Source organism: Felis catus, chromosome A3, assembly GCF_018350175.1.
Source record: "Felis catus isolate Fca126 chromosome A3, F.catus_Fca126_mat1.0, whole genome shotgun sequence".
In the NCBI taxonomy this organism is placed as follows: Eukaryota; Metazoa; Chordata; class Mammalia; order Carnivora; family Felidae; genus Felis; species Felis catus.
In genome coordinates, this window is record NC_058370.1 from 34633796 (window position 1) to 34658719 (window position 24924).

The 24924-nt window shown below is 37.8% G+C and overlaps 1 protein-coding gene across 3 annotated transcripts in view; it reads left to right on the top strand.

The window, feature by feature from the left end:
- Window positions 1–24924, top strand: part of PLCB1 (phospholipase C beta 1) — a 695993-nt gene that overhangs the window by 555084 nt on the left and 115985 nt on the right. For all 3 annotated transcript variants that reach the window (XM_023251450.2, XM_023251452.2, XM_023251451.2), the window contains exons 19-24: window positions 1465–1619; window positions 4114–4278; window positions 6292–6391; window positions 7072–7176; window positions 8220–8329; window positions 23121–23253. In XM_023251450.2, the coding sequence (XP_023107218.1) occupies window positions 1465–1619; window positions 4114–4278; window positions 6292–6391; window positions 7072–7176; window positions 8220–8329; window positions 23121–23253 (768 nt within the window). The remainder of the gene's footprint in view (window positions 1–1464; window positions 1620–4113; window positions 4279–6291; window positions 6392–7071; window positions 7177–8219; window positions 8330–23120; window positions 23254–24924) is intronic.

The window sequence follows — 24924 nt, forward strand, 5'->3', positions numbered from 1 at the left end:
AGTAAATATATCTCCCAGTAAGTAATTATCCTTTTGTTCCTGGGATAAATGTTACTTTCTTGTTGTGTGTTATTTTTTAGAACATACAATTTGCTATTGTAATTTTTTTACACTTTTGATGTCAATTATTTTTTCAAATCCATCATTTCCTTTCCTTTTTTTTTTTGTTTGGTGTTTTGCCCAATTTTAGTATCATAGTTACCATAGCTTAATAAATTGAGAGATAAAATTTCACTTATTTTCCCTGCTCTAAAAATGATTGGTTACATGGAACTTTGAAATAATCCTACCATTACCTCTCTACCATCCTCCTAAATAGAGATGAGTCATGACTCAAACAATCTAGAACAAATGGCAGCTTCCCAGATTCCCTATGACCTTAAAATGTGTTTTTTTTAACCTTACAAATTGCAATTCATGTGGACATTCATTTCATACACTGACTGAGTCTTAGGAAAACTTTTAGGAATAAGTTTTGTTCATTAGAAAGGAGTCAATGTGTAATTAGATACAGGTGGTAAGTAAAAGAAATGCAAATTAAAAAAAAGAAATCCTGGGGCCGCCTGGGTGGCTCAGAGGGTTAAGCATCCAACTTTGATTCAGGTCATGATCTCATGGTTCGTGGATTTGAGCCCCAGGTCGGTCTGTGCTGACAGCTCAGAGCCTGGAGCCTGCTTCAGATGCTGTGTCTCCCTCTCTCTCTGCCCCTCCCCATTTATGCGAGAGCGCTCTCTCTCTCTCTCTCTCAAAAGTAAATAAACATTAAAAAATTTTTTTAAGAAAAATGATAAAATATAAAGTAAAATAAAATTAAAAATAAAATAAATTTAAAAAATAATAAAGTTATAATAATAAATAAATAAATAAAAATAAATACAATTAAAAATAAACATTTTAAAAATTTTTTTAAAGAAATCCTTTTTCCTATAAATTAAAAAAAAAAAGAATTTTTTCCTTTTTGGTGAGGTGCAGGGAAGTCCATGCTCAAAAGCATGAATTAGAGGCATAAAGTGGCATGAGCTTTCTGAAGGACATCTTGGCAGGACATCAAAAAGTACACATCATTTTCCTACAACACATCTTCCGACCTAGAAATTTCACTCCTAAGACTGCCATTAATGATGGATTCAAAGATTTTAAAATGATTTAGCAAATGAATCTATTCAAAAAGAGTTTGCACAGCTGTTAAAAGTAAAGCAGACAAATATTTAGTGAAATGGACATGTTACACATTCACAACATATTAGAAGAGAAAAACAGAATATACACCAACCAGTTGGCAGTGGTTCATCTCTAGATTTGGAGTACAGCTAGATTTTTTTCTTCTCTGTGTTTCCTAAGTTTCTACAAATGAAGAAATATTTCTTTTTAAAAAGGGTAGTAAAAATGGACTATAATACAATCTTACTTTCTTGCTCTAAACATGAATATCATCACAATAAGGCTTGTGTTTTTGATATTCAGACCTGGCTATGCAAATAAATATGGGGATGTATGAATACAATGGGAAAAGTGGCTACAGATTAAAGCCAGAGTTCATGAGGAGACCCGACAAGCACTTTGATCCATTCACCGAAGGCATCGTAGATGGGATAGTGGCCAACACTTTATCTGTGAAGGTATGTACCTCTCTATTACAAAACTGTCACCAGCAAAAGTCTTGAACATTACCCACATTGCATAAAGAAGTAAGTCATCAAAAATTTAGTTGCTAGCAATATCTCCAGCTCCTTCTTGCATTTTTTTAAGGACTAATTCTCTCCAAATTACAAGTTTCAGAAGCTCCACGCATGGGATAAAGGGACTAAGCCCTACTCTTTAATAGGATAAATTGGACCCTAAATCAATAAACCAAGTTGGAGAGTCTCCATGGTCAGTCCTTTCTTTTGGTGTAAAGATCATCGACCTATGTTGGAAAAAAACCTTCTGGTCTTTTATTTCTCCATTAGTTCTAGAAAAATATCCACACTGAGAAAAATTAGAGAAAAAGTATTCTCTCAGTAAATTGCTAAAGGCTGAATAAAAGCTCTCAATTTACCATTTTGAAAATCAGGGACTTAAAACACATAGTAATGATCCTAAGTAAAAGAATTGCTTCATTAGATATATACCTGACCCTAAAATATAAATTCAAAATGATTTCTGCAGTCTTTGAAATTGATGTTATATCAGATATAATGTTTTCAGCTATAAGAAAATATTTTATACTATGAATGAAAAATCATCTTTATAAGGAGATTTATACGTGAATTCTATAAGCTCTTGGTTGTTGTGGCTCTTTCATTTACTTCTTTAAAGTTTTATTTCTTTCCTTGTTTAGCTAGATAACTGTGGAACTAAGAAATGTTTTTTATTGGACATAAATGCAATTTTCAGATTGACCTTAAACCAAAGGCATATGAAAAACTTTGTAAAAAAAAAAAAAAGTAACAGTTTTACTAATTTATATCTACCCTAAGCCTATTGAGCCCATTTTTACTTTAAAATTTATGTCACTTGATACTGAACATCAAAAATAAAATTTCAATGAAGTGTCTCAAAATTATATCTTTTGAAATTACTTCACACCATGTATCTGAAGAGTGGAGTTGGCAGAATTAGAGCTTGGAGATTATGTTTATTTTAGGAAATTCTTTTCAGCAAAGGATGTTTAATTCCTGCCGAGTTTGATGAAGATAAACTTGTAAGCATCACACACTGACAAAATGCTATTTTTAGAACCCTTGTCAATTGTTGGTGTAGTTGGATCAAACTAATAATTTTGTTCTTGTCCTCCAATTCATCTTGTTTTGTGCATGTTTTCTCGCTTATTTGTTTTTTTTAAATTCTACCATGACAGTGTAAGTAGTTATAAAAATAACATAGAAAGTGAGTTGAGGGAAAACAGTTGAGACCCCAACGGATGTGAACTGTTGCCCGAGTCCAGAATGGAGACACTGTTGCAGTTGTCGGTGTCCTTGGAATGGACAGCCCATCCTGTCTTTAACATGATAGCCAGACCCAAGATCGGGCTTATGTCCGTCCAGTGGCGCCTTTGTTTTGACCTTTGGACATAGACGTCATAGTGCCAGAATGGACTTGGGAACTCAAGAGGTGTTCCACCATCCTATGTTACTGATGGGAACATTGAGGGTTAGTGTGATTAATTTAGCTAAGGACCTCTGCTTTAATCGAACATCTTAAGTACACAGAATCCTTGGTGCATCTGATTTCCCAGTGTGACTCACATAACCTGGAAGTTTCAAATATATAAAATGTCTGCTAAGTTGTTCTCATGTAGAACCTCAAATTAAACAGAGAATGTTGCTAGCAGGTCCCACGCATTCAGGCTAAAGAGAACATTCAGGAAAAATGAGTTATCTTGGGCAAATTCAGATGGCTTCTTCCTCGTTTTTCTCTCTGACCTGTTTGGAATTTCTGACCACATCAGCATGTAGCTCCTGGCCTTGCTGAGCCGCTGAGGGCCATTCTCAGGCCACCATTGTGTCCCATTTCTAGCCCTGACATCATCTTGATAATTCTGTCCTCTTTCACAAAGCTTTCAGAAAGCTCTTGGCCACCAGAATATGTGATTTTAAACTCTCTGTTAACTCTACAATATCCATAAATTTTGTAGCTAGGCAAGATACCCATAATTGTGTGGATGGCTAACAGGTTGGGGTTAGGAGTGATGATAAGCTGGACTAGACAGTTTAAGTTAATATTTGGTTTTTGTTTTTATTGTCATTGTGGCTTTGTTAAGTGAGGTGTTTTTTTTTCCTCTTGTAACCTCTTTAAGTATTAGAAAAACCTTTATATTTAGTTGGCTCTGAAGATCAATCTTCAATATTTAACAGATGTATCTCAAGTACAAAAAGTATAATCTCATCAAATTTTTGGTATTTGTTCATTTATTTCCTCCTATACAACTTTGTCTTATTAACTGACTCCTTCTAAACTCAGGATTTTCAAGGTTCTTCTACCAGTTCTTTAACCAAATGAAAAATTATATTTGTACATTTGCCTCTATTTCATTTTGGTTATAATTCTACCAACCAGCATTTGTACCTCCCTAAAGTATTCTCTTATATCACTTATTCATTTATCAAGACTTCCTTTTTTATTGTTTTCTAGATTATTTCAGGTCAGTTTCTTTCTGATAAGAAAGTTGGGACCTATGTGGAAGTGGATATGTTTGGTTTGCCTGTGGACACAAGGAGGAAGGCATTTAAGACCAAAACATCACAAGGAAATGCTGTAAATCCTGTCTGGGAAGAAGAGCCCATTGTGTTCAAAAAGGTTGGTCACATATCCTGGATGTGAGATATAAATGCATATTCTAGGTGTTTCACTCTGAGGGAAAAATTACATGAAGAATTATTTGTAGCTTCATTTGGGAATTTACACATTTATAAAGCAATAGCACTTCGGGGGACTATCTTAAAAGCTATTCAAGATCTCTGTGAATCACTTGTTTGGATTTTCAGAATTGTGTTGTGAATCAGTTAATTCTAGTATACCTCATTTGGAAGACCAGAAAAACATATAAATTAACTCATATCCTCTCATAATACAAGTGATAAATGATACATTTTCATTGTAACTCAAATGAAGTGGGAAGCAAGGAATAATATGGTAGCAGAGAGAAGGAAGTCTGTACTTTCTTAAAAAAGAATATTAATTAGGGGCGCCTAGGTGACTCGGTCAGTTAAGCATTCGAATCTGGCTCAGGTCATGATCTCACAGTTTGCGAGTCCAAGCCCTGCATCGAGCTCTGTGCTGATAGCTTGGAGCATGGAGCCTGCTTCGAGTTCTGTGTCTCCCTCTCTCTCGCACATTCACACTCCCCCACTCACACTCTCTCTCAAAAATAAACATTTAAAAAAATTTTAATATTAAAAAAATTAAACTTCATGTAATCTCTAGCCTCTGGTAGCTGATCATTCTATCTTGCCTGGATTCTGTCTGATAGAGTTAAAACCTTTTCTATATGACTGGGCCTTCTCACTGCCTTCACCAAAAAGCAAATCTTCTTCACACATGCTTGTCACACAAAGGAGGACAGTAGTCCAGTAAAAAGTGGGATAGACTATTTACCATACCCTTTGCTTTTAACTGGCCAAAAGATCTACAAAGGCCATCTTCTGCAAAGAGAGTTTTGTGTTAAAGGTCTCTGTGCTCCCACTATTTTAAATATGTTAATTGGATTTAATAACAGTGTCTACTTCATAGAGTTATTAATAAGTATTTTCTTTTTTAAAATTTTTTAAAATATTTATTTAGTGGGGGAGGGGCAGAGAGGCAGACACAGAATCCAAAGCAGCCTCCAGGCTCTGAGCTATCAGCACAGAGTCTGACGCGGGGCTTGAACTCACAAACTGTGAGATCATGACCTGGGCCGAAGTCGGATGCTTAACTGACTGAGCCACCCAGGCACCCCAATAAGAATTTTTCTGATATAATAAAAACATTTATAAAATATCTGGCACTTTGAAAATAGTCAATAAATGTTACTTTATTCTTCTTACCAAAAGCAAGTTTTTAAGGGTACAATTAGCCCTATGTTTTTGACACATGTTTTACATTGAAGGAGGAAAAATGAGCAATTTTTTGTTGATTATTTGGGAATTATTTATAAAGCAATCTCACTTTGAAAGCTCTCCTATATGCTATTCTTTTGTACTTTTGCCTTTGCTTTGAAAGTATAAAAGTAATTTGCTTTGAAAATGTAAGAGTCAATGCTCAAATAGTGATAAGACTACTAACTTTATATTTAAACATATATTTAAACCTTTATCATTTCCATCTTGAGAATGTTCATGTCAAAAGTAAATGGTCTAGGGGTGCCTGGGTGGCTCAGTCGGTTAAGCATCTGACTTGGGCTCAGGTCATGATCTCACGGCTCGTGGGTTCGAACCTGCATCGGGCTCTATGCAGACAGCTCAGAGCCTGGAGCCTGCTTCGGATTCTGTGTCTCCCTCTCTCTCTGCCCACCCCCCACCCCTGCTCGTGCTCTGTCTCTGTCTCTCAAAAACAAATAAACATTAAAAAACTTTTTTTTTTAAGTAAATGGTCTACATGATGAACAAATTCCTCATCAGGACAAGATGATGAGACATAGATGAAGCCATATCACTGGTAATCCTTTTGAAAATCAAAGTTATAGAGCAACAACTTAACTTTTTATCAGTTAGTTAAGTAGAAACTTCTATGTGAATTTGGAAGCACAGGGCATGTTAGAATATTACCTTTCTAATCCTTCCTTGCAGTTGTACCTTCTTGTAACCACGAGTGTCCTTAATGTCCCTCTAGGTGGTTCTTCCTTCTCTGGCCTGTTTGAGGATAGCAGTTTATGAAGAAGGAGGTAAATTTATCGGTCACCGGATCTTGCCTGTACAGGCAATTCGGCCAGGTACGAATAGTGTGGTGAGAAGCTATTTATCAAAGTTGTAAAGAAAACCATCACTGCCATCTGTGATTATTAAAGCATGATTTAGAAAGCTATCTGAAGACTCGATGCCTTATAACAAGTGTTTTATCTTTATGCTCACAGGTCTGTGGGTTCACAGGGTGTGGCTGGGCTCAGCCACAGCTTCAGGCTGTGGTCTGGAGTTAGGTCTGTTCCACATGTGCTCATTCAGGGGCCCAGGCTGAAGGAACAGTGGCACTCACAGTGTGGACTTTTGTGGCAACCCGCTGGAATGCAGAAGGTCAAACCTGACTCTGCAAGTTCATTTTAAGCCTCTGTTTGCACCACATCATTAACAAAGCAAAGCATATGGCCAAGCCCTAAGTCAAGATATCATGTAAAAGAATTTGGACCAATAATTCAGTCTATGACATGCAGTTTTAAATTCTCTTTTGTGGGGAAAAACATGATTGGGAAGGAAAATGATCAGAATTGACATTATTTTCCTGTCTGCTGAGAAAAAGAATATCACTCAAAACCATGCAAATTAAAATGAGAAAGAAGTGACCTGTTTGTCATCCAAAGTCATCTAAGATAAACACTTCCATCACATAGATGTTCCTGTGTTGTAACTAACATTGTGGATAAAATACGCAATGCACAGTATTAATGTCACCCTCCAGGCTATCACTACATCTGTCTGCGGAATGAGAGGAACCAGCCTCTGATGCTCCCAGCTGTCTTTGTCTACATAGAGGTGAAAGACTATGTCCCAGATACATATGCAGGTAAAAAACCTGACTCGAGGGGATATTTCCATATGGGGCCATCCATATTTTTGTGGGTTAGTGGAAGGAAAACTGGACCAAAACTAGGCAGGAAATTCTGGCCTCAGAATCGCTTCTATTTGTGTATGTATGTTTATTAAATTGCTCAAAACTTTGTGAATAAGTTTTAATTTAATTTCACTTAAGTCCCAATAAAGTATTGAGCATATTTATCTACTAGTAGTAGTATTCTTTTGGGTCCAGCACTTTCTAATCCAGGCTACCTGGTACTACAGCAGTGTATCTAGGTCTGTACAATGAATTTATCTTCAGCCAGTTTTAGAAGCCAGGTCCTTTTCGTGGGTGAGATTCTAAGTTTAGAGGAATTAACTTGTGACAATGTCAACCAGGAATCATAAATTTAAATACTTACAATGTTAAGTAGTCTAGTTGTAAGGTACTGGGGAATGGTGGAGACTATGGCAAACTTGGAGCACATGTCCATCCAAAGATGGCAACCATAACTCACTCCAGGTAGACAGAATCACATGTGAATGAGTCTCGTACTGCCAAACATTTGGATTGTTTCAACAGTCTGGAAAACAGGTTTTTTATGTGAAAGGTCTTCATTTATGAAAGACCTATTTGGGCCAAATAGGACAAGTGTGTGGGCCATTGCTGGAATGGATGGACCTCTCAAGAAAAAAAAAAAAATACAGAGCATTGAGGCATCCCAGGTTGGGGTCTGTCCAGTTTGGTTGTCAGAGCTGAACTCCTTTGAGTTTTATCTTCCTGAGGTTGTAGCAAAGAGTCTTGACTCTTGTCCATTTCCAAAATATTGGATGGATGAGTGGGTAGTTACATGGTTAGATGGAATAGTGGAAGATCGATGATGAATCAGTGGATGGGTGGGTGAGTAGACAGGATGAATGAATGCATGGATGGATGAGTAAATGGATGGATGGTAGGTAGGATAGATGGATGGATGACTGGATGGATGAATGAATGGTGGATAATCAATATATCTAGGACCTTTGATCCTAAAATGTCTCTTCCGTATTTAGATGTGATTGAAGCTTTGTCAAATCCAATACGATATGTGAATCTGATGGAGCAGAGAGCAAAGCAACTGGCTGCTCTGACACTGGAAGATGAAGAAGAAGTAAAGAAAGAGGTGAGAGAGTGTTCTAATCTTATGTATGGCATTAAGCATGATTTCCACACCCACTGGCTGGCTTTGCTTATGTAACATCACACCTCAGGAGAAGAAAATAGCACATTGGAAAACCACTTTGATAGGGCTCAGCATTAACTCATAAAACATCTACATGATTGACTGAATTGTTCATATTTCATTCTCTTCTGGTATTCTGTGGCCAACACCAGCATCATATTTTGACTACACTGAAAAGTCCACATCTTGCCATTTCAGGTGAAAGTTTCTAACTGATTCCATATTGATTAAAGGTGATTAAAGCACTTAGAAAAGAAGATGATCATCAAGTCATTTAGTATTTTCTTTTGTCTTTAATCTAAAGTGCAGGATTTTCAAAGTGCTTTTGTGACTTCTTAGAATACATAAAGTACTTAATACAAATACTTGGTGCATAGTATTGGCCATAAAATGTTTAGTATTATTATTTCATTTTATACTTATATATTATAATATATTTCCAAATAATTGGTATATTTTTCTAAATTAGATGTCACAATGCAAAGAATAATTAAGGAAGTTCTATAAATATTAGAAGTGAAATATAAAAATATAAGACCTCTATATAGACTATATATAATTAAAATTAAACTATATAAAATTAAAACCCTTTAATTTTTAAAAAAGTGAAATATGATTTAATGATTGAAATAATACCAATATTAAACAGAGTGAAGGAAATGAGCTCTTTTTACATTTCACTTGAATATTCAGAGGATAAATTCATGGAAAAAGATGGGAAAAAATGGAGGGAGAACTATCAGAATGGGAAAAACATTTTGAAAATTGTTTGGGTAACTATAATCCCAAGTCCATTAAAGTTAATATTATTTATTAAATTGATTTTTTCTTATTCCAAAAGAAACCTGGGTTTCTCATAGAAAAAATTTTAAATTAAAAATGATAAAAGAAAAATCCCAAAGATATTACCTATAATTCAAACACCTAAACCACCCAGACTTAACACTGTATATATGGAGTGTATACGTACCTAGTCTTTTTATGCACAACTATTACTTTTTCATAAAATGAGACAATATTCACAATCTGTGTTTCAACTTTTTATTTTCACATACTGCGTACGACATAACCTTTAATGACTTCATCATAGTCTTCTGTCATATAGCCATATCATAATTTATTTTTCCAGTCCCCTATTATTGGATATTTGAAGTGCTCCACTATTTAAACAGACCTTCAGTGAATATATGTAAATACATTTTTGAGCATACCTATGGTTATTTACTTGTTTTCTGTATGGAATTTTAGAAATTTTTGATTTATTGAGCTAATAATTGAGCTTTTGATATTGAGCTAATTAAACATGAAAGGGAAGGGAAGGGAAGGGAAGGGAAGGGAAGGGAAGGGAAGGAAAATATTTAACATAAGAGTCAAATTTTCCAGGGCTGCCTGGGTGGCTCAGTGGGTTGAGTGTCCCAACTCCTGATTTCAGCTCAGGTCATGGTCCCAGGGTCATGGGATCAAGCCCCATGTCATGCTCTGTGATGAGTGTAGAGTGTGCTTGGGATTCTCTCTCTCCTTCTTTCTCTGCCCCTCTGTCTCTTCCCCACTCACATGCACACATGCACACACATACTCTCTCTCTCTCTCTCTCAAAAAAAATAAATGAACATTAAAAAAAAGTAAAAGGGGCGCCTGGGTGGCGCAGTCGGTTAAGCGTCCAACTTCAGCCAGGTCACGATCTCGCTGTCCGTGAGTTCGAGCCCCGCGTCAGGCTCTGGGCTGATGGCTCGGAGCCTGGAGCCTGTTTCCGATTCTGTGTCTCCCTCTCTCTCTGCCGCTCCCCCGTTCATACTCTCTCTCTGTCCCAAAAAAAATAAATAAACGTTGAAAAAAAAAAAAAGTAAAAATTTCCAAGCTCTTATTTACACCGGTGGCATCATATTCTATAGGATCAATAGACAGTGAAATTTAAAGTTAGACTAGTAAGTTTCATAAATAATGCCACATACCTCACGTATGCCATAATTAGAGTTACAGGAAAATTTTCACTGCCAAAAAATTATGCCTGACAGAAGATATGAATGTGCTTCCAAAGTTATTTGTGCCTGTAACATCTATTCTTAGCATCCGCAGAGGGGGGAAACAAAACAGTGAGAAACACTTGAGCCCCCTGCTTGAATTTTGAGGGGTTAGTCCAAGCACTCATTGCTCGTGTGGGGCCCACATCTGGATAGGTCTTCATATGCTGCAAGCAGGTGCTACTGGGGTCCTACCCAGATCTTCTTTTCAAGGGCTGCCTCACCCACTGCTGCAGGTGTGGGCTACAAAGGGCTTGTGGCCATAGACTTCTCCAGAGGACTGGCCTGGGCTGAAAGGAGCTACCTTCCTGGAGATGTCTGGCAGGTTATTCTGGGAAGGGGGTGACCCATGCCCAGCAACTGAAAGATCTAGGAGAATAAAAGCCTTGGTCCCTTACTGCTGGGTGGACAACTTCTGTGATGCAGTTCACACTCCTGAGCCCCCATTGGATCAGACTAAGGCAGGACTCAGGCTGAGACCATATTTCTTTTTTTTTTTTAAGTTTATCCTTTTATTTTGAGAGAGAGAGACAGAAAGAGAGTCAGAGAAAGAATCCCAAGCAGGATCTGCATTGACAGCACGGAGCCTGACACGAGGCTCGAACTCACAAACCGTGAGATCATGACCTGAACTGAAACCAAGCATGGGAGACTCAACAGACTGAGCCACCCAGGGGCCCCTCCCCTTTTTTTTAAGCTGAGACCACATTTTAACTTAATCTTCTTTCCCTGTCTTACCCTGCTTTCTTCATCTTCCTGCAGTTTTCTCCTGAGAGCAGTGTCTCAATAAATCATGCGTTCAAGCACCCCGTGTTGAATTCTGACTATAGGAAATGCAACAATGCCAGATAGCTGCTGCTTTATACTTGAAGTCAAGGATGAATGCCCTTTCTGAATCTTTTGCCTGGGAACCAGAATTTGAATGTTTGACAATAGTATGTCTTTAATTCTGGTGTTTCTTCACAGATCATAGTACTTCTCCCCCTGCGATGGTCTTTGAAAAGATTAAGAGGAGAAAGATTCAACTAATTTCTCATTTTGCTCATGTAGACACCAATATGGAAGTAGAGGCTCTCCTTAGAAAGTTACAAGAATGGGTATTGAGGAGGGCACCTTTTGCAATGAGCACTGGGTGTTGTATGGAAACCAATCTGACAATAAATTTCATATATTGAAAAACATAAAATAAATAAAATAAAATAAAATAAAATAAAATAGAAAGTTACAAGAAACTTTGGAACTCTTTTCTACCTTCTTTGGCTTTCTAACATAAAATATAAAATATAATATAACATAAATAAAAGATAATTCAAAGTAAAGATAATTTATGTAGAGGTTAAGAATCATTAATAACATTCTCCTCCAATTAGAAAAACAGGAATCTCTTTAATCAACTGAATACGTTTTATTTTCTAGGAAATAGAAGTTCAAAGAAAGCATTTGCAAGTTAAATTGCATGTACTATCACTATCTAGAAACAATACTTTTTCTATCATCAGTTTCTATCTATTCATTAGCTAGGTTCTCCAAGAGTGAACACTCCGTTGAAGAGAACGTTTCAAGACACTACCAATTTCTCCTTATATAGTACAAAAATTGACATAAAAGTCTCCTAATGGAGTATTTTACTGATGCACCAGAGACCATTTTTCTAATGGCTGCAAAAAATGTCACTCTGACAAATAGGAGATCCACGGCCTTCAAGATGTCATGGATTCTTTCACACTGCCATCCTTTCAAAGCCTTATTTTTGCACCAGACATCACATATCAAAAATCTATGTAGAAAGAATGCAACACCAATGGATATAAAATATACAGAAGTAGCATTTTAGGTCAACTTTATTTTTGTTTCGCCTCTAGCAATAGTGATCAGCAAGGATTTTCAGTAAATGTATAATGTTGGTTAATTGAGAAGATATTTAGACATTTCCAGTTTTAGAAATAATTTTAGAGACACTGAATTCCATAAATTCCATATGGTCCAACAGAGAAAATATAATTTTTTCTTCCTTTGAAATGTCAAAACCCTAAGTGACCTCATTTTTGAAGCTGGAGGGAAAAAATCATTTGCCCTTACCATGTAATGGTAGGAAAGAAAAGTCATTTCACACCTTTGAACACCGGTGTGCCCTTTATCTTGTCTTGTAATGATGTAAGTTTGTTTGAATGAGGCCACTGAAAATAAGTAGCTGTGGTTTTCTCAAAAGAAAATTCTATCTAGGACATGGCAGGCACTGGAGACACTATTTTAGCAGCAAAGACTTTTTTAGTATAATCCTTTTAACTTGGTAGTTATAAAGGTCATTTCTATTTGAAAATTAAAGACTTCATTGGACTGCAAAATATTCCCAGATTTGTAAGACTTTAATAAATTATCTTCATAGAGTAATTTGCAAACCGAATAAGTAGGCGAGTTGAAAATTCCCCCATGCTTTGAACACTACACATTTGTCTCAGATCATGTGAAAAGATAGATAGATGATAGACAGACAGATAGATAGATAGATAGACAGATACATATCCAACATATATTTATGTAATAATAGAGATTTGCGTGGTTGGATTTATTTTTTCTGTAAAAACAATTGTCATTCAGGATGCTGGGTTAATAAGGTTGTAAAAAGCTGACTAATCTTAATTATAACAAAGGTTTTGTAATATTCATAGTTATTTCTTTATTTTAAAAAGGTATATAATTTTTTTTAAATAATAAACCACACACATACACACAAAGGCCCTCATTAGTCTTGCGGAAACTATTAACATTTTTGGTGTATATCCTTATAGCACATTTTCATGTATATATATTTTTCTTTAAAAAAAAACTATTAATTTTTAAAAATGGTTTCACAACCCTACTGTTTTAATGTGCTTATAGAAATGCCTAATGAGACATCAGTAATACTCCTTCTTTCTTATTTTTAAAATACACCTGTAAAGAGAAAGAAGTAAATATCCAATGCATTGATTACAAAATGTTATGTGACATTATTAATGTCCAAATGCAATATTTAAACATGTCTCGTTTTAACATGTCAGGATATGCAGAAACATTTTACTGAGCGCTTACTATGTACATAGCACTGTTCTGAGCCCTTTATTAACACACTTAAGTCTTAAAATAGCCATATGTCTTAGTTACTATTAATATCCCCATTTAACAGATGAGGAAACTGCAGCACTGGGAGATTCAGTTCCTCAGCCAGTGTCACACAACCAGTAAGGAGCAGAGTTGGTGTTGAAATCCAAGCAATCTAGCTCCGGGAGTCATATTCTATACCAGCATTTCTAGAAGTCCAATGTGTAAACCAGGGCCTTATGATAAAATGCTAATCCTGGTTCAGTAGGTCTTGGGTAGGGAGAGGCTCAGCATCTCTCATAAGTAAGTGATGGGGTAATGCATGTAGCATACTTTGAGTAGCAAGGGTCTATACTACACCCTGTTGTACTAGCTCAGTAACAACACTGAAATATTCTAGCAACCTTTAACAAGAACTAGCCCGTCATTCATTGTTCTGCCCTCTATTGCATGTATCTTGGCTAACTGAGCACAGAATAGAAGACCTTTACCTTAAATAGTAACATCCTTTGAGTTGAATTTTTGTTGAATCAAATGTCAAGATTTCCTTCCCCCACTTCATATCACTCGATATTACTGTTCTGCAATAAGTTAGGTTTATATATGTAGATTCTATTTGAGTAGTTTGTACATTGGCTTCTCCAAAATTTGTTTACTCCCCTACTCAAACCTTCTAAGTTATAAAGGCTGCTGCATTCATTCACCAAGTGTTCATTTCCACCCTTGGAGAAAGTTATGATCTAAGACAGAGTACATGATGCCCCAAACCTTGCTCAACCCTCAAGGCCAAAATTTTTATTCTGAAGAGTTCCCTCTGTCATCTGTGTGTATTATACAAGTGAGGGTGGGGGAGTGGCCTTCATCTCATTTTGATGGTGAAAGGGATAGTTGTTTAGTAATACCAAAATTTCATTTATTCCAAGAGGCCTATGTTTTAAGTTGTCAGACTCATGTGTTCTTATAAGTGAGTTGGAATATATCAAAAATAATTTATTTCCTTCTTCAGTGTATGATACTGTGGGCATCTTCGATGAGATCTGATTATTTGACAAGAAAAAGGTTTGATGGTCTGGTGTGAATTTCCCCAGTAAGATAACAACAGCAAAACCCAACAGCAAAAAATTCAAGGTGGTACTCTCATAAGGTTACAGTGTTTAAGTCAAGAAAACCTGGAATGTCTTTTAATACTTCTAAAACAGAAGCATGGTACCTCATCCATGGTTCAAGAATTTGGTGCTGAAATCAAAGATGAGGTTTGCTGGACAGTTTGGAATCTCTTTAAATGAAAAATTTACTCCTCAAATAATAATTTAGCAAATTACCAACTTATAGAAACAATAGTTGCTCACAATCCCTGAACTTAAAGCATCCCATAAAGTAGGAAGAGAAAGTTTGCCTTTTTGGAGATGATCTTTAGATAATGACACCATCCCTTTCATTTCTGTACAGGTTTGGAGTTTACAAGGCATTTTATTGGGTGCCCTGGATAAAACTGAGCCATAATACATAACATGTAATCCCCATCTTTAAAAGGGAACAGTTGCTTGTAAGGGTAGATTGACTTGCCTAATATCAGTAGTCACAAAATAGAGGAACAAGAGTTTTTTTAAATGAGTTCTCCAGAGAAGACCCTTATATGCATTTGATTTGAAATTACTCAATGACTGATTCAGTTTCACTGCTTTCACAAACCTCCTCCATTAACAATTTTTTAAATGTTGATGAATTTCAATAAGGAGCTTTGGGTTCATCTGCCTAAAACAGCAATACATCCAGAAATTTGAATATTGGAGTCCGTGCCATGTCCCCTACCATAGGGACTGTAAAAGTGTGACTCTCAATGACAAGGTTTTTTCACTGTCTAGAGCAAGGCCTCTCAGATTTTAATGTGCATACAGATCACCTGGGGATCTTGTTACAAAGCAGATTCAGATTTAATTGGTCTGAAGCAGGGCACAAAATTCTGCATTTCTAACAAGCTTCCAGGTAATGCTGATGCTACTGACCTAAGGACCAAATTTTGAGTAGCAAGGCCCTCAGACTTAAGCATCTGTCAGAATCACCTGGATCACTTTTTTTTTTTAATTTTTATTTTTGAGAGAGAGAGACAGAGAGACAGAGTGTGAGTGGTGGAGGGCCAGAAATAGAGGGAGGCACAGAATCCAAGGTAGGCTCCAGGCTCTGGGCTGTTAGCACAGAGCCCCATGCAGGGTCTCAAACTCACAAACCAGGAGATCATGACCTGAGCCGAAGTCAGAGGCTTAACCGACTGAGCCACCCAGGTGGCCCATTTCTTAAAGCACAAATTGCCAGGCCTCACCCTGAGAGTTTGTGACAGACTAGGTCTGGGGCAAATTTGCAGTCCTTTTTTTTTAAGTTTATTTATTTATTTTTAGAGAGAGAGAGACCCAACGAAGGAGGGGCAGAGAGAGAGGAGAGGACAGAGGATCCGAAGTGGGCTCTGTGCTGACAGCAGAGAGCTGGATGCAGGCTCAAACTCATGAACCTTGGGATCATGACCTAAGCCAAAGCCGACACTTAAGGGACTGAATCACCCAGGTGTCCCTGAATTTGCATTTCTAATGAGTTTGTAATGATGCTGATGCTGCTGGTGAAGGAACCACCGATTGAGAACCAATTCTTTGGAGCCCTACATCTGTGTCTTACAAGGGGCCCTCCCCATGTGGAATTAAAAAGCCATTATTCCAGGCACTCTAAAATGTCAGCTTAATCACAGAAACCCAAGTAGGGCTCCAGGAGAAACTCTCTTCTATAGGGAGTTGTCACCTATAAATGAGCCCACCTATGCTCATTTCTTCTGATTTCTTTGGAGACTATGTCAAGTATTTCTAATAAGTTAAAGTTGGCAGGAACAATAACATATATAACATATATAAAATAGTATCTCCCTTTAATCTTTCTGAATAAACTATTGTCATTATGAATTGATGCAAATTCTCTACAGACAAGAGAACAGCATCTTCATTCACTCAGTGATTCGTTCATTCAAAAAAATTGTTTCCTTATGCTAGCATAACAATTAGGTGGTTCTTTAGTTTCAGGAACTTGTCATTGATAGTATATCTAGTGATTATGCATAAGCAGAAAACAAAATGTGGATTTCTTCATTTATTCATTCAATAAAAAAATTTTTGAACACAACTTTGTCAGTCACCATGCTAGGCATTATATACTATATACATATAGTGATGAGAAAAGTCAGATGCTGTCATAGGCCTTACATAATCTAGAGGAAGAAGCTAACAATTAAAATTCATGCATATACATGTAAACTTGAAGCTGCCATAAATGTTTCAAGAAAGATACCATGGGAATACTGATGATTTTTTCTGTGATCACAGATACGACAAAAACTGAAGTCAACAGATGAATTTATTCAGCTCCTTAAAGCTGTCTTCTCCTTCTAACTCACTCTGGTAGATTTTTCAAAGTATGGTTTTGCCATCATTTATTATAAAATTTTTCAAACGTACCCAAATGTTGAAAGGATTGTATAATGAGCATCTATATATCAATCACCTGGATTCCACAATTTAAATTTTGATGCATTTCCTTTATGACATCTATAGCTATCTGTCCATCCATCCCTCTATCCATCCATTATTCTATCTTATTTTTTGATGCATTTCAGAATAGTCTGCAAATATTAGTATACTCATCCTGAAAGGCTTCAAAATACATACATCAGGAAGTGGTTTTTAGAAATGTTTTTGATTCCTTAGAAATGTGCAGTAGAGGGGCACCTGGGTGGCTCAGTTGGTTAAGCGTCCAACTTCGGCTCAGGTCATGATCTCACGGTTTGTCAGTTCAAGCCCACATCAGGCTCTGTGCTGACAGCTCAGAGCCTGGAGCCTGTGTGTCTCCCTCTCTGTCTGTCCCTCCCCTACTTGTGCTCTGTCTCTCAAAAATAAATAAATATAAAATTTTTAAAAAAATTAAAAAAAAATGTGTAGTAGATACATTACTTAATTTCATTCAGGTGGTATAAATTCAAGGTATGAATTGTACATGTTATTTAACAAAGCTCTTTCTTGAGGAAAAAGCTAGTTCTAACAAAGCCATCCTCACTGCCCTTATCTGCCCTGAGTGGACTGGATTTCCACATGATGACATTATAAGCCTTGCCCTTGATATTCTGTAAAAACTGATGACCTTGCATCTCCTCATCTGGTATCTGCATCAAGACGCTGTCATTCTAACCACTACATGGAAAGGACTATATGTTCTAGGTGACTCAGCACCCAATACCTTTAGGTGGCCCATGACCCAACACCTCCAATAGTACAGTAAATATTTCGTATTTGGAAGACCCCTTACTTACTATATCAGCCACTGAAATAAATGCCCCAAATTCTAGTTTTCTACTGCTTGTCAGATCCAAATTTGCAATGTCCTGGATGGAAATTTTTTCAACCAGTGTACCAAATGGCATTTCCTCCAACACTTGTAAAAATGGCCTTTCAAGTTATCCTTTTACTGACCTACTTGTGTTATATTTTAAACTTACTTCTTTTCATTTTGGAAATAGGAAGGATATTATTTTTTACATAAAATCTTGGCTTTAACGAGTCCTTTATTCCATGTTTTGAAGGAAAAAATGTAATTCTCCAATTTGGCCATTAGAGGGCAGGCACCCACTTCTGCTGCACAATTGTTTCCACCCAACTAAGCAGTAACCAGAGCAACTAAAACACTATATTGTCTGAACCTTCTTTCTTTGGAATTTATTTCATTGGATCCCAGGAATCTCTCCATTAAACTGAAAAAGCAGACATTTCTTGTTCTTTGTTTCTATAGTAATTTTCACTACAATATGAAAGGATTTCATGTTTATTTTATTTGAACTCCTAAAAAAGAATATTTGGGAAAAGCCTGGGGAGAAATAAAGTCATGGGCGTTGACTTCCACTGATTCTTTCGAGCAGGATAAGGAATTTGGCTTTTGCATTTCAGCTTACATATCTATAAAGGGGAATTACTCAACCTTTCAGTGATGATGTCAAAACATTTATAATGTTATATTACTATAGATATTTTTAATTTTTCAGCTCTTGTGTTTAGCTGTTCTATTTAATTCATTTAGCCTTTTATACCTGAATGCCTTTTCAGTGTAACAGAGTAAGCTCTTTGAGAATGATGTTTACATTTACACATCTCTGTATTTCAGCAGCAAGTGAAGTTACTATTGTAGTTCTGTAAACGTTGCTGTTAGTGTAGAATACAGAGTGAAGGAGACCCATAGTGAAATTCAGGCTTTAGACTCTAACACATATTCAGACATCATTCCGCTGCTGTGTGGACTCTAGCAAGTTTTGTGACTTTTAATAAAGTATTTAGTAAAGACCTTAAATAACACCTTGGATTTCTTTTCTTTACAGTGGAGTCAAAGGGGCAGCCTACATTGGCCTCAGTGAGGCTGGTGTATCTAACAAGATTAAGCACTCGGTGATTGACAGTTGTCTGTTACCACTTTCCATGAGGGAAGGGTCAATTAGAATTTGTACGTAGTGTCCCTGGTTAGCAAAATACTTTAAACACCAGTCTTCTCAATTTGCCGCTATAGATTCTCACTAGATTAATAAATAAAATTTGTTTTCAGAATATCGTAAGAAACACCTGACAAGTGTCAACCAACAAAAAATAAACAAACAAATAAATAAATAAATAACAAAAACAATAAAATGTCGAGGAGCCCCCAAATTCCTTAGTCCAGCATTTTGTCCTCCTCACCCATCCTTTTCTTTCCACCTTGGTCCGGCCACTGGGGCAAGAAGGTGGGATGTGGTGGGCTGCAGATCATCCGGCCCACTGCCTTTCCAGCACACCCTTCTCGCTCCACTGTTACTGTGGGTGCATTGCCCGCCCTGACACAGTCACAGAATTCCGGGCAAACTCTGCTCCTCCAAGCAGAGTGTACAGATGGCCAGCTTCGGGGCCAGATGTGATCTGAAGATGTGGTTTGGCCTCAGTGATTTAAAATTAGCAGATTGCATGCAAAAAAGTTTTCCAGCTTTACTCAAAGCCTGGGCATTTAAAGGCTGAAGCTGAGTGGCAGCTGCCCCCTTTCCAGGAGCCCCCTCTCCAGCTCCGGGCATGGCCCTACTTTGTCCTGTTGCATTAAATCCGGTCCGCTTTGCTCATTTCCACCATTTCCATTAACTGTCCATTAATATACCGTGTGAATGGCGCCCCCTGGGGATTATGCAATACAATCCACCTTGCCTGGGAAGGCATCTACCTGTGTGACTGCTGGACTGAGTGAGCGTTTCTCCAAAGCTTACCTCAAAATCCAGCACCGAACCTTGCTGGTCTCTTTATCCTCAATTACAGCTATAGAGTGTGTGCCTGTATGTTTACTCAACATTTATCTGCTTTAAAAAAAAAAAAAAAACCTCTGAATTGATACATTTTGTCAGTTTCTGGGATGGAGGGCTTTGTCTTACATAACCTTGATAAGCAAAGATTTATTTTTCCTTCAACCTGACTCAAGTTGATGACTGAGCTTGGTTTCCCAAGGGCATACAGCTACATGGAATGTCTGCAAACCTGATACAAGGCAAAAATAAGCTGGCTGGATTCATTTTGAGCACATTTTTAGCCTGATACCCCCAAGACACTAATTTTGGCTGCCAAAAAAAGCCACATGTCATTGCCTTCATGGAAGCTGGCTTGCCATCACCTCCTTCTTTCCTCTATCAAAATTTTCTTTTACCCTAGCTTTCTCCAGGGGGCTGATTTTAGCCAGCGATCACATTGGGGAAAATGTGACTTATCTCCCACATTGTTCCAGAAACCTACCAGGCTATCGATGGGAAAGGTCAGATGCCCATGGAATAGGAGCACCTTCCTTCCCTGTCTCCCAGGCAGCTGAGTTTGGGCACCTCCTGTGGCTGGGAGGCTGGGGAGCTTTCCCCTACCTTATTCGAACCAGGGGACAAGGCCCAGAAGATGACTTTGCTGATGTCCCAATGCTGTTTCCCATCTTCCCCTTCATTCAGTCTCTCCTGTGCATTGTAAATGCATATCCTTTATGAATTTTGTGGGCAAACACCTATGGCATTTCAGCCTTCTCAAGTGTCCCACAGACCCAAACACCTGCAGGAGTGAGGCAGGAAAAGTCTAAATAAGTAAAGAGGAAATGATCCACAGAGGGGCAGAAACCACTAGATTCTAGCCCAACACGGGGAATGCAGGCCCAGTGTTGCCAATTGTATTTTTCAAGAAAAGTAAGAAATCCATTTTATTAACATAGAAACTCCTTAATTAAAATACTTGGCAACATCGGGTGAGCCCAAGAAAACATTTCCATGTGCTCTGTTTGGACCCTATGCCTCCAGTTTGCAATTTTTAAAAAAGATTTACTTAAGTAATTTCTGCACCCAACGTGGGGCTCAAACTCACAACTCTGAGATCACGAGTCACATGCTGCTCTGACCGAGCCAGCCAGGTGCCCCCAGTTTGCAATTTCTTGGTAAAGAAAAAATACACAATCCTTCTGTTTGGCATATTGATGCTAGGGATAATTTTCCTGATGGATGTAACTTAATAACGCAGCCAAACCAGAATTTACCCATCCAAAGTAGCCGTTTTTCAAAAGGCAGAGTTCTAGTATGGTGAGTTCTGTAGGCTGGCTGAGCCTCTCCGTTAGGCTCCTGCCTTCCCCCTTCACTTCCAGCCACTAGTCCCAGGGTTTATCTCTTCCATTTCAATAACACTAGTCATGAGCAGGCCATGGGAGATACATAGGGATGATTTGCTGAATTAAAATAAGTTCTGCTCTCATTTAAAATTTTTTTTTCTTTTTTTTTTTTCAACGTTTATTTATTTTTGGGACAGAGAGAGACAGAGCATGAACGGGGGAGGGGCAGAGAGAGAGGGAGACACAGAATCGGAAACAGGCTCCAGGCTCTGAGCCATCAGCCCAGAGCCTGACACGGGGCTCGAACTCACGGACCGTGAGATCGTGACCTGGCTGAAGTCGGACGCTTAACCGACTGCACCACCCAGGCGCCCCAGTTCTGCTCTCTTTAAAGCAGTTTTGGAACTCGTGTTTTAACGATGCTTTGGGGGACAGTGTAAAAGCCACTTGTGACAGTCATTCTCATCTTACATTTTATAAAAATATTTTCATAGGACCTTCTGCTATTTGTAATTACATGAGAAAATGTCATAATGTTAGATTCTGAATGACTTCTGGCTATTTCCTAATATATTTTTGTACTACAAAGTAGAACACTGGGCTAGCCATTGTCAGTAATGTCTGCCATGAACCTGGAAGGCAGTTCTAAGAAAAGAGTTGCAGAGCAATTAAGAATTGAAAAGCTTCATTGCAATGGTATGTGATGACCACTGAGGCAATTATTTTATAAGGAACAACACTTATTCAACAAACATTTATTAAAAGTCTATTTCACATAGGACACAGTGGACTAGCTGCCAGAGGGAATGGAGTGGAGATTTCATAAATTCCAGTGCATTAATTATGATTATTCAACGATAGTATTGCACAAGCTTAAAAGCTTTATTTAGTTTACACACACCTATTCACTCTTTGCCAGGAACTATTCTAAGAATTTTGTAAATATTAACTTATTTGAGGGGCGCCTAAGTGGCTCAGTTGGTTGAACGTCCAACTTCAGCTCAGGTCATGATTTCACAGTTCATGGGTTCAAGCCCCACATTGGGCTCTGTGCGGACAGCTCAGAGCCTGGAGCCTGCTTTGGATTCTCCCTCTGTCTCTGCCTCACTGATGCTCTGTCTCTCTCTCTCTCTCTCAAAAATAAATAAACATATAAAAACATTTTAATTAACTTATTGGATCCTTTAAACAATCTTAGAGTGTAGGTAATATTAGGACACCCAGTACCTACATATCTTCATCTATAAAGATGAGGAAATTGAAGCAGAGAGTTAAGTGACTTGCACTGCTATTAAGTGGCAGGGCCAGAATTTGAACCCAGGTAAGTTTGACTCCAAATTCTATGCTTGTAACCATTGTAACAATTAGCTATGGCTGCATAACACACAACTCCGAAATGTAGTGGCTTGCAACATCAACGTCTACATACTACTTTTCATGAGTCATTTGGTCAGTGGGGCGGTTCTGCTGCTTTGGACCAGGCTCAGCTCATCTTAGCTGGACTCACTCCTGTGTTTGTCATCACCTGGGGCTGGCTGGTCTAGGAGATCCTTACCTAGATGACTCAGCTTTCCTCCACAAAGTCTCATCCTTCACTGCTGTAGCAGGGGTCTGAGAAAGACGGGAAAAAATCACAAGTGCCTTTTCAATCTGCTTGCATCAAATTTGGTATTCTCTTATTTGGCCCAAACAAATCACATGATCATATCCAGAGTCAATGTGAGAGGGCACTACAAAAGGGCGTAGACATTGGAAGGTGTACAAACTGGGGCTTTTTAATACAATTAACCTACCATAGTCACAGTTAAACACCATGCTGTTTTTACCCTGCTCTCTAGACAGCTTCAATTGGATATTTCAGATTTCAAATGAATTGTGAAAATTCTATCAAATGTAGCCTTGTTGGTTTAGGAAGGTCATAAAAGAACAGGGGAAAAATGTGAAAAGTGAAACTATGTTTATGATTACAGGCTGATCCTGGGGAAACACCATCAGAAGCTCCAAGTGAAGCCAGGACAACTCCAGCAGAAAACGGAGTGAATCACACTACATCCCTGGCACCCAAACCACCCTCCCAGGCTCCCCACAGCCAACCAGCTCCAGGTAAACACTCTGAAAAGAGAGCCTCCAGTTTATTTGTGACACTGAAGGAGATAGCACAATTTGGCTCCCTAGAGCATCAAGTGAGCACAGATGCATGGACTTTGGAGGATATGTGTATTGAATGAATGAATGAATGAATGAATGCCAAAAATGTATGATGAATGAATGAATTTATTTATTTATTTATGCCAAGAGACTCATGAGTGCTTATCTAGCTCTGACCATAACTTACAAAGCTACAACAAAGCATCACCCAGATTTCCATGTCTTTATTTATAACCCACGTGCTGGCAGGGTTTGTGAAGTGTTCTTCATGTACCTCCTAAACAGCTACGCTTTACAAGCATCTTCTTAGTTCTACCTCACCAATTAGGTCTCTGCCAAGAATTCCTTTCCTTCTTTCTTCAACTTATTTTTCAATGACCTTGGGTGTCAATCATGTGCTGAGCACTTTGCTCAGCTCTTCAAATGGATTGACTCATTTCACCCTTAGACTGGGGCTATAAGGGTAGATTCTGTCATTGTCCCCATTGGGCAGATGAAGAAACTGGGGTTTGTTTGTTTGTTTGTTTTTGAAACTGGTTTTGAGATGAAGAAGCACTTCCTGAAGGCCACATAGGTAGTGAAGAGTGAAGTCAGCAGGGCATAGCTCCCTGTGAACTCAGTTCTTGCTTTCAGCAACTCTGCTCCTTCCCAGAAGTCCACTCATGTCTCACTTCTTAGAAAAATCCTTTGATTTCAGTGCAGCTAACTTTGACCTTGATCTAAGACTGCATTAGGCAATTTTCTGTCATTTGTATGTCCTCTTTCTATCTATCTACCAATAGATGGTAGGCTTCCCAGGATAGGCTTCAATCTGATGCTTTTGCACAGACCTGAGGAATATCACGTACTTAATAACTTTTTATTGAATGGGCTAATATGAAAGTAAATAAAAGGGAGAAGAATTTCTTTTTATGAAGGTATGGCTTCCCGTCTCCTTCCCTCCTTGTCCTACTACAGCATGGTAGTGATGAAATCCAGATCTTTTATTTGGGAGGGGAGGTGTATTTCTCATGGGGGAGAGTGAGATTTTAAAAAGAACAAATACTATGGAATTTGTATCAAATGCTCATGAACTGCGGCCTGTACTTTTAAGAAGTTTGTTGAAATCAATAATGGTTGAGAAGATTTGATCATAAAGAGGGATATTTTCAAATGAAGATTTTTATATACCAAATACAAACATTTTGAGTACTTCTGGAATATAAATAAGTCAATAAAATGTGTGAGTAAATATAGTCTTATGCTTTGGAGAGTATAAGAAAATTTGGCATTTTAGCACTTGATGTTTTTAACTTGATATTTTGAAATACTTTGACTTACAGAATCGTTTTTAAAATGGAACAGAATACATTGCAAAAATGGTCTCCTCTTCCCTAGTGTTAACATCTGTCAGAGTCATGGTGGCAGTTACCAGACCAGGATATTAATGTTGGCACAGTATTTGGAACTGAACTACAGACCTGGTTGGCACAGTACTTGGAACTGAACTTCACTCACTTCCTACAGATGTCTTTTTATTGTTACAGGTTCCAACTCAGAATCCCACATTGTATTTAATTGTCATGTCTCTTTCGGCTCCTTGAATCTATGACAGTCCCTCAATCTATCCTGTCTTTTATGACCTTG